This window comes from Poecile atricapillus, chromosome 1, assembly GCF_030490865.1.
Source record: "Poecile atricapillus isolate bPoeAtr1 chromosome 1, bPoeAtr1.hap1, whole genome shotgun sequence".
Lineage (NCBI taxonomy): Eukaryota > Metazoa > Chordata > Aves > Passeriformes > Paridae > Poecile > Poecile atricapillus.
In genome coordinates, this window is record NC_081249.1 from 10981452 (window position 1) to 10992278 (window position 10827).

The 10827-nt window shown below is 41.8% G+C and overlaps 1 protein-coding gene across 8 annotated transcripts in view; it reads left to right on the forward strand.

The window, feature by feature from the left end:
* The window catches only part of DMD (dystrophin), a 1141085-nt gene extending 1130647 nt beyond the window's left edge, over positions 1-10438 (forward strand). For 4 of the 8 annotated variants that reach the window (XM_058829410.1, XM_058829413.1, XM_058829414.1 and 1 more), the window contains one exon: positions 7978-10438. In XM_058829410.1, the coding sequence (XP_058685393.1) occupies positions 7978-8075 (98 nt within the window). In that variant the 3' untranslated portion in view covers positions 8076-10438. Of the gene's footprint in view, positions 1-1670; positions 1703-7977 lie in introns of all 8 variants that reach the window. The other 4 variants (XM_058829411.1, XM_058829416.1, XM_058829417.1 and 1 more) reach the window with 2 other exon arrangements.
* Positions 10439-10827: the final 389 nt, after the last annotated feature.

Consider the following 10827-nt stretch of genomic DNA (forward strand, 5'->3'; position numbering starts at 1 on the left):
TAGAAAGCATTTTTTTTGGAATTCGTGACTCCTAGTGAAAGTGCCAGAGGAGGTCTCAGGCTGTGTAGACACACATGTTAGTTCTAGAAGGTTAGGCAGGTCTGTGAGGTGGAGTCCTTAGAACTGAAGTGACACCTCTCCTGGCCATCAGGCCCTGGTACCTCTGTGCTGCACCAGCACATGTGGTACACACATCACTGGAGTAGAGATTTCACTTAGGAGCAGAATAAAAATCCATGTGCAGAACACATTGTTATTGAACCTACTGCTATCATTTTTAAGAGGAAGTGTGCTGCTGGGGAGAGGGAGAGGGGCAGGAAGGGACTGAAACTTCCTCTGCTCAGTAGATGGTAACCTCTGCTGTCCAAGCCCTCAGAGGCTGCCCCAGCCCTTTCCATTGCCTGGAGTCTGTGGCAGCTGTGGCTCAGACCTGTGCTGGTCAGTGATGCCATTCCTTCCTCTGCCCTCTCCTCTCCTGTACTGCCTCTGCTCAGCTTTGCTCTGCTGTTGGCCCTTGTTCTGCAACTTGTGAAATATCCATAAAGCTGTTTATTTCCTCTCTTCCCTTCTCCTGCAGGCTGCCATAGAGCAAAACTCGACAGCAGTTAGGTTACTGTTGTGCTGACTGGTGTGTTCTCCCATATGTGTCTGTCTCTCTCCCCAATGTCCCACACATCATTTAAAATTGCATCCTTTACAGTAGCTCTGGGGCAAAGATCATCCTACAGCATCTGCTGCAGTGACTTTCACTAGGACTGCAAGCCTGGCCACAGCAGAGCTGCCCAGTAGTGTGACAGTGACAGTGGAACACTGCTTCTGGAGACAGCGAGGCTGTTACTGGCTGTGTGGTGGAAAAGTGGACAAAGGGGGGTTTCTGCTGTTGATTAACACCTGACTTTCCTTTTCTAAAAACAAATATACTATGAGAAGTGTTTGAGAAGAATCAGCATGATCAAAGTACGGCTTCTGTGAATGTTTGTTAGGAACATCTTTGCAGCTAAACACATTATTGACTCCATTTTGGTAGTACTTGAACATGATGAGATACTTTCTCTTTTTTCCCTTTTTTACTTGGACTTTTTTTCTCTGCTTCTCCCTCCGTGCCCTCAGTTTTGCCCTGCTTGCAGGTCAGCATGCTGCAAAAATATGTTGCAATATATTTATCCTAAATGTGAGCATGTTGCATTCCAGTGTACTTCTGTAGGTGTGAAATATGTGTGTACACATAGGCATGTGTATCAATGCATACCTCAGTGTATGTAGGCCACAATTCAATGTAAAGTGTCGGGGTAAATTAATTTGATGTTGGATTAAAATGTTTTTACCACTTACACTTATTGGTAGAAGTGAGTTCAGATCTTGTCTGCAGTCCTTATTCTCAACTGACAGATGTGCAAGTTGGTGTTAGTTTTCTCAAGTGTTTTTGAGAGGTTAAACCAAGCCACAGTTACAGATCAGTTGTTGAATAAATCAGCTCAGAATCATCAGTGGATTTCAGTGCACTTTTGGTCTTTGTTTAAGCAGAAATGCATTTTTTTTAATGTTGAATTTCTAAATGGAAATTGAAGTGTCTTTTACAGTATAAAATATATATTCATGTGTGGTTTGTTTTTTTGTTTTTTTCCCTTTCTTTCTGATATTTATTCCACTTCCTCCCTCTGTTCCTAAAGGAAGAAATGCCCCTGGAAAGCCAGTGAGAGAGGTTAGTGAGACGCAGGCTCACTGCCATGGCTTCTGTTTGTCACAGCTTGCTTTCTGTGCCCAGCATGTGTGTGACACAGCACGGGGTTGCTTGGGTTTGGTGAAGGGTGGGGTGGTTTTATTTTGCTTTATTTTGTTTGGTTTTGCTGAGTGCATTCCCCATGTGTGCTGTAACAGTGGTGTACCTCTCAACTTTCAGTGGAGACAATGTCAGCTCAGGGATCTGCATTATATTACACACTCCCAGAGGTGGAAAATCGGGAATGGGGAGGAGAAAATAATACATTGAAATGAAGCCTCTGAATGATAAATGTTGTCAGTAAATATGCTGCAGTCATTGACTTGTGCTCTCTTGCTTGTGTGTGTGAGTACAACAGGGAGACTGAGGTCTCTTGCTGTTCTGCTTACAGACTCACAGCTATATTTACATATATGTGCCAGTATACCATCATCTCCAGTAATTAAATAGTTTTTTAATAATTCTTTAGAAATACGAGAGTTGAGAGGTATAAGAGATTCAGGTGTTGTAATTTCCTGATGTACTATTGCAGAATGAAGAATGCTACTAACATTCACCAGCTCCACAGTGTTGTATTCAGCAATGCAAATGGGCCATGGTTTTCACTGTGCACTTCGGATATGGTTGGTTTGATGCAAAATAGGTTTTGGAATTTGTGTGTCGCTGCTCATTAATGGAGGAAAGCATTTTGCACTGTGTTGTCACAGCTCCTTTGAAAGCATTTCCAGAGAGCCTTGATTTTTCCTCTGTGAAGCTGCTCTTCACTCGCCAGCCAGATACAGCGTTTGAAAGATGAATTTCTAGTGAAAATTATTATTAAAGATAAAATATTCAGAGACTGCCTGAGTGCAGTTGCAGTAGCTGTGAAATGACCTTTTCTGCACAGAAGACATTCGGTGTGGATGAGGCAGGAATTGAAGGGTAACCTGGTTTGCAAACTTCTGCTGGTACAGAGGGAAGGGCTCATGGAAACAGAGGGTACTGGGGTTCTTAGCAGAGCTGCTGTGGACCCCCAGTCACTGACAGGGTACCCTGGGAAAGCCAGGATTTGTCCTGGTGTGGTGCCTTGAAATACAGAGGTTCTCTGCTTTGGCTGTAGGCTGGGGCAGGTTCAGCTGTTTCAAGGTATAAGATCTTTGGTGCAGATTAAGTCTGTCCTTGAATGGCAGGTCCTCTCATATGGATCAAAAAGGGTGCTTGAGATGGCACCAGCAGACTGTACCAATCCAGAAATTTTATAGACAATACTTCACATTCAGCCCTGTTTTTTCTCAGCTCGCATACTCTGAGAACTGTTCTCTCATTTAGCAAAACAGGTCATTGATTTCCACTATCTTCATTCATATTTATGCATATTACTCAGAAAAAGCTTCTGCAGAGGGCATACGCGATACAAGTAATTAAAAAAAAAAAAAAAAAAAAAAATTAAAATCTACCTGGCCTGATTCCAGCAGTTTAACCCTAAAAACTTGACTTCAGTGAACTACTCTCTGCTCTCTGGCTGAGTTTGTGCTCACTAATGGTTCCAGAGGGACCGTGGTAAGTTGGAGAGCTGAATATAAAATGCAATTGTCCACCTGCTTATGAAGGATATGAGCTAAGGTATAGAACAGTTTCTGCTATAGGTGTGAGCCTGTATGTACAAAGCCAAATCCTGTGGTTTAAAACCCACCTGGCCAGGTTTTGATTCCATTACTCACATTTGATATTGTCTTTGTGTGTAATCCCATGGATTTTGTGGCATTATTCAATATGAATGAGGGTATCAAAACCCAAGTCACCAACAGGAAGGATTTTTCTTTTGTCAGGAAAGGGTTAGAAATCTCTTCTGCTAGAAATGGCCCTGCATTGTGCTGGGATTTCTCAATTTACTTTCCATCCATTCTTTCAAGTCTGAATGCTGCACATTTATTTCTCTGACAAGCTGTATTATAAGATTGGTATTCTGTTACTGTGCCCACACCCATGGGCCTTGATTCCATTAGAGTCTCTAAAGTAGATTCAGCAGATGTGAAACACATCGTTCTCTGGGTGACCAGAAGTGAGGTAGTCAGTGTCTGCAGAAATAGGTGTCTTCTGCTCTCCAAGCAAATGGCAGCTGTGCATTTTGTAAGTTGAAGTTAATACTGTCCATGTCCATTTTAAGCTTTATTGCTGCATTTCAAAGTGTCTACTAGGTTTTTTTCTTTCACAGCAGCATTTTTCAACCTTTCAGTGCCTCAAGCATGGATAAGACTTTCTCAGCTTTAAAGTTAAAAAAAAAAAAAAAAAAGAAAAATGGAATTAATGCCTTCTTTGATGGCATTACTTTAGAAATGTGAATAATAATGGAAAGTTCTGATTTTTATTTTTCTAAGTGCTTTTAGGACAGTATTTCTCTCGTTTGCTTCTTGATTAAAAATGTCGATATCCCACATTTCAGTACTAGAGAGGGAAATTGAGCAGCATTCAGTGGCAGCAGCAGAGCCCTATGGTAGCAGTGAACTTGAGCACTAATTTAGGTTCAGACACAGAAGAGGGTGTACTCATTGCACATATAGTACCAGGAAATCATCAGGTCTTTTCTTTTCAGCTCTTTGCAGTCTCCATTGACCAGGCTGTTACTCCCATGTCCAAGAGAGGCAGAACCCCTGCTGGCAGTGCAGTGACACCCAGCTGAGGGTCTGCCAGTTGTGTGGCTGGAGCACAGCCACCACCTGCTCCTCTGGCCCGTCCTGCCATCCCTGGGCTGTCCTGGAGACCGTGGTCCCCCTGTGCTGCATTTACAGTCCAGCTGCCAACACAAACTGCAGCCTGCAGTGCTTTGTGGTCATGCTCTGAGCTCAGACAGCTTCAGAGAAGACACAAGTGTTCAGTTCTTCTGCAGAGGAAATTAAGACCTGTGCAGGAGAGGGAGTGTGGATGTTGTGGGGGAGAGGGAGCTGTATCTCCTTAATCACTGCAGCACACATCTGTGCAGCTTTGAGGAGGGAGGTCAGATTTGAAGCATGGTTATTTCAAAAATATTATATCAATTAACAGAGAAAGAAAAAAAAAGGTACTGTTGCACATTTCTGTAATTTTTAATTATTAAAAAGTACCTAGGGATTCGTGGATCCATAAGGACTTCTAACTGCCTGAACAATGTAACAGTTTATACCTACTGTGCCATACATCTGAAAGGCTTTTTGTGTGTGTTTTTGGTTGAAGATACTCTTTCTAAACCTAGCCCTTTTTGACAGAACAAAATAGTAATAATTTCTGAGGATGCAGTTTTGCAGTCTGGGTTTTTCTAAGCCTACAAAAGGGTGATCAGTCTTCCTGGGAAGGAGTAGTATTGAAATCCTGAAGGGCCCTGGCATTTCCCAGAAACGAAAAGACCACAACAAATCTGAATGCGAGCCCAGGACCCCATGGGCAGTGTCTCACAGCTGGCTACCCAGTCACAGCATTGCTCTGGTTATACCAGAGGGGTATTGTCCCATAAACTCATGGAGTTTCAGTCAGAGTTTCAGGTGAGTAGAGCAGCTCAGTGCTTCTGCTTGCACAAGCATCTCCCATATGTTCTTGATTTCATGTGGCTTCAGCAGATTTTCACATGTGACAGTGTGAGTTGCTGGATTGATCTCAGCCTGCATGATGCCAGTGACAGAGATTATCCCTTACAGCTAAAATAAATGTGGTAGGATACATTTACTTTAAAATAAACTATGTTTTGACCAAAACTTGGCAGGAATCTTTCATATGCAATTACTTGTCATGCTGATGAGGAAATTACAAGGTTTTGCTTCAGATGAATAGGATGGCTATACATTTATGATGTATGGATGAAATTGGTGATTGATGCATCTGTTTCTTTGCACATTAGTGCAGTTAGCAAACTGTCACCAGATACCAGAACCAGGTATTTTTTTTGTATTGCTATCTGCCAAGCTGTGTCACAGCTCAGTGTGGGTAGCTTCTTGAATAATTCTTGTTTAGATCCAGCCTAGTTCTGTATCATCAATACTAAATTAAAAAAAAAAAAAAAAAAACTACCAAAACTCTACTAACTTTAAAAAAAAAAAAAAAGTATTTGAATGTAGAGGGTGGTAGTAGTTCCCCAGAATAAAAAAGCTCCTGAGTTTGTTCAGCCTGGAGAAGAGGAGGCTTTGGGGAGACCTTCCAGTACCTTAAGGGGGCTTATAAAAGGGAAGGAGAGGGACTTTTATTGGGCAGATGACAAGGGGCAGTGATTTAAACTGAAAAAGAGCAGGTTTAGACCAGGTGTTAGAAAGCAGATGCTAGAAAGCAGTTAACTGAGGGTGGTGAGCCACTGGCACAGCTTGCCCAGAGTTGTGGATGCCCCAGCCCTGTAGGCGTTCGAGGCCAGGTTGGATGGGGTCCTGAGCACTCAGGTCTAGTGAGCTGCTTGCCTGTCCATGGCAGGGAGGTTAGAAACCGATGGTTCCTAAGATCCCTCCCAACTCAAACTGTTCTGTGGTTCTCTGAATAGTTCTAAGGTAAATTCCATAAAAGCTGCTGAACTAAGATCACTCCAGGCTCTTACTTACTGTAGAGATGGCAGCAGTGCATGACTACCACGATGCACGAGCATAGGGAAGAGGATGGTGAGTCTGATTTTCCCCACAGGAAGTTTCATTCCTGTCGCAGTTGTGTCAGGAGGGAAAGGCACTGTGTAGGTGTGCAGTGGTCAGTCAGGACTGTATGAAAGGTGTATCCTGGATGCCCTGGTCATGGCCTTCCCTCATTTGGGTGCTCCTTCCTCAAGGACTGTGGTGAGGACTCAGCATCCAGAAGAAGAATTTCTGAGAACCAGAGTTGTGGGCAGATGGCATTGAACTTCCTGTGTTTTTCCAGACAAATATTCTATCATAAGTGCTCCCAGAGAGTAAATCAAGCCCACTCAGGCCAGGATGACATACAGTTTTATTGAGTAATACTTCACTTCTTATAAATGTTCAGTTGCTGGCATTCTGCACTGGGGAGACTTCTTGAGTTGGAGGTCACATGCACTTTTTTGCATCTAAATAAATCTTTCTTCAGCAACTATTTTCTAACCTCTTTTTTAATTCATTTATGTGTTTGGCCTCAACATCAACCTGTGGTGATGAGTTCAGTAATACAATTATGTGCTATATGGAGTATAATTTCCTTCTGCCTGCTTTAAGACCTTCTGTCTGCTCATTCCTCCTTGTCCTTGCAAGAAATCTCGAACACTCAGTCCTTGGTTTGGATGTTCATCTTGTAGGGTGCCTAGATCTCAGTCATGTTCCTTCTTCAGTCATATTTTTTCATGTGGGAGACTCCAGATAAGGTTCAGCTGTTTAAACCATGATGTGTCTGTCATTTGAGGTGCCAGAGGGTATTTGAGACAGTCATAGAGGTCTGAAAATCTCACACAGGACTTGAGAGAGACACTTTCCTGAACAGCAGTGGGAGACCAGACAAGGCGTGCCAGGGGCTAAAATGGCAATTTTTGGCAATTCAGTCTCCCCATCCTTGAATTTATTTGGTTTGTAATTGTGATGAAGCTGTTTCTTACCTCCCATCACCATTTGCTGCACTGATGACATGAGTGTGAGAAGTTGCAGGTTTCAGTTCCAGAATTGTACTTTGTGTTTATTCATCACTTTTGTGTAGGAGGTTGTGGTTATACCATCTTAGGACTTCAGAGCAGTTATGGGTGAGGGGAAATGCACAAGTGAACCCCTGCATAGTAGTTAGCTGGTAATTGTGGCATCTTTGTGCTGGACTGCTGTCCAAAAAGGAAAGGATATTTCTAAAATGATAGACTGAACTGAGCTACTTAGTTTGGTCATCATTATATCTGTCTTTGCAGGTATCCTGCTGAGACCTCTTGGCTTTAATGATTTAGTTAATTACTGTTGATCTGTTTGTTTCTCTTTTTCTCCTCCATAGAACATTGTATGCTCAAACACCTGCAGCATCAGTCAGAAACTTCAGTGATGTCAATGGACTTAACTGTTGCTTTTGGTGACATTAATAATGATGAAGCTTCATCACCATGGGGGGTGATGGCTGATTGGCAGGGTGGTTTGCCATAGCCATTCAAGCCTGTATTGCTGTTAAAGTGTTGCACAAACCTGGCAGCTTTTGCTAATGACAACCTGTTGGACTCACCCAGGAGATGTTTGGAAGTCTCCTGTGGGGATGGCAGCGAGCGGCTGGTGGAGAGTGACGGATCTGGGAAGTTTCCCTACCCACGTGCTGCCACATCCTCTTGGTTTAATTTCCTCTTTGACTTTCTTTTTCAGGCCACAATGTAGGGAGCCTTTTCCACATGGCAGATGACCTGGGAAGAGCGATGGAAACCTTAGTGACCGTGATGACCGACGACAAGGTGTTAGAATAGCAAGATGTGTTTTACAACTTCAGGCGTTCCGCATGGTTTTTATAATATTCATACTACAAAGAGGATTAGACTGTAAGAGTTTACAAGAAAACAAATCTATATTTTTGTGAAGGGTAGTGGTACTATACTGTAGATTTCAGTAGTTTCCTAAGTCTGTTACTGTTTTGTTAACAATGGCAGGTTTTACACGTCTATGCAATTGTACAAAAATTATAAGAGAACTACATGTAAAATCTTGATAGCTAAATAACTTGCCATTTCTTTATATGGAACGCATTTCGGGTTGTTTAAAAAAAAAATTTATAACAGTTATAATGAAAGATTGTAAACTAAAGTGTGCTTTATAAAAATAATTGTTTATAGAAACCCCCTTAAAAAAATCACAAAAAAATATACTGAGGCAGTGCATTTGTTTAGTTTAATTTCAGCTCTGTAACAGCATCAGAGAGATTCATGTTCTGTGTTCTTTTCCTTGCCTATCAAAAATGAAAAAAAAAAAAGGGTATTTCCTGCAGTGACACCAGAATAGCCACCTTACATTTCTCATTGGTTTAGTCTGACTAGGGCTGGCTTAGAAAAATAACCAAAAAACCTGAACTTCCAATGAAGGTAGTTGTATTTTATCTTTCCAATAAAATTAAAAATTACATGACTTACTGTCCTGGTTTTGGACAGCAACTAGCAATTACACAGCTAGTTTGCAATAATTAAATGAAAGAGCACATTACATGACAGAGCCTGCAAAAAAAAAAAAAAAAAAATCAATTAAAAAAGGAAAAACTCAGAAGAAAGAAGGAAAGAAGTTAACGACCATCCTGTGTGCCAGTGTTTCCTCTGCTGACTAAATTCCTGGATAGTTTTAGTAAAGGAACATAGACACTGCCTTACTGGTTTGAAGCTGGGGCTCAATGGCTCAGCAGGGCTGGGGACAGCTCTCCCCCATTGTCACCTTTACTGGAGAGAAGAGAGGGAGACGCTGTCCCCAGCCCCTGTGGGGTGGGCTCCTGACCCGAAGCACAAGCAGGGTACCCACAGAGCTGGTAATGAGCACGGAGCTCCTCCACCCTCTGGAAGAGGAGCCCAGAGCTTTCCACTGTCCCTGTCTCATCCTGCTGCAGCAGCCGGTCCCAAGGAGCTGTGGTGCTGCAAGCCACCTTTGGGAAAGGCTGTGGAAGAGTTACTGCTGTTCTTGCCTGGAATGGTGATCAGGTGAAGGTAGTCACACTGCTCCATGAATATTTATCACCAAAACAAAGGCCTTGGTCCTTTCTCCTTCCTCATTTCTCTGTACAAGTAACCCCTGCACAATTAACAGTAACTGAGAAAGAGAGGAGCTGATAGAGAAACAGATTAGCCAGCTTGACTGCAGCTCTACGAGAGAGAGGTTTGGGTATGAGGTGCTGTCAGCAAAAGCTTTACCACTTCATTTTCTTAACCAGCTTTTAATTTTACCATAAAATACATAGAAACACAACCATCTGACTTTATATTGCAAGAGTAAAAAAATCTGTTACCTCTTCTTGTATGAAGTGTAATTAAACTTGGGAAAGATTTTATTTTGAATGCTAGTTAACATTGAACATGGCTAGTCATGCTATTTCTACCTCACTTTGGTTTTGTGGTGTTCCTGACAATTACATATGACAATGTTACATCATCACCACGTGTCCATTGTGTGACCAGGTCTCATTGTTTTAAGTAATAACAATGTTAATCATTTACAAAAAAAAGTACAATCCCCCCCAAACCTCTGCTTTCCTACTAAAGAGCTTTTTAACACTTGATTACAATAGGAACCCTCACTATTTCTCATGGCCTTTTTTATCAGAAGGATTAAATTGTGATTTGAGAAAGAGATGGGTTTCTTCTTCTCTCCACCCCTTATACTTTAAACCTTCTCTTCAGAAAAATTATGGAGGAAAAACAGATTGCACGATTGTTTTCATCAGGGTTTTGTTTTGTTTGTTTTACTTTCTAGATCTTAGTTTTGGAGTGAGTCTGTCAAAAAGTATTTAAAAAGTTGAAAGCTTTATTGCTGCTTTTTTAAGCATAATTTGGGAATTATTTGATATTCCTTATAATGACAAAGTATTAAACTGTAAAACATAATCAGTGTAGTTGAATACATAAATACCATATGGCATGTTATTTCATCGTTACTCAGTACTGGTTTATTACTTGGATATCATAATATATTGTGTTTTAACACCAACACTGTAACATTTACTAATTATTTTTCTAAACTTCTGTTTTACTGCATTTTTTCACAACATACCAAATTTCACCAAATATATGCCTTACTATTGTATTATATACTGCTTTACTGTGTATATCAATAAAGCACGCAATTATGTTATATAAAAGGTGCAGGAGTTTTTGTGGAGGTTCAGCACTCACCCAGCAATCCTTGCCATACTGCACTGGCAAAAGGGCCAAACCCCTGCTGGCATCACCTCAGAGCTCAGCTCTCCCTGCTTTGGGGTTTCTCCCCTGCTGAAGTTGTGAACCTCCTGTGCTCCCCAAGCTTTAGGGGGGTTGGCCAGCCCCACGCTTCCTGCTTCATCCCTGACAGGGCCTTCAGACCAGATTGATTCAGTCCAACACTTGATAATCTCCTTGCCACCAGGCATAATGCTAGGAAAACCCTCTTTGGGGCTTAGGGAAGTGTATGTTCCCATCAGAGAGGCTGATCACACATCTCCCTTATCCAGGAAATGTGAAGGCTCTGATACCCAGACTCCACTCAGCTGTG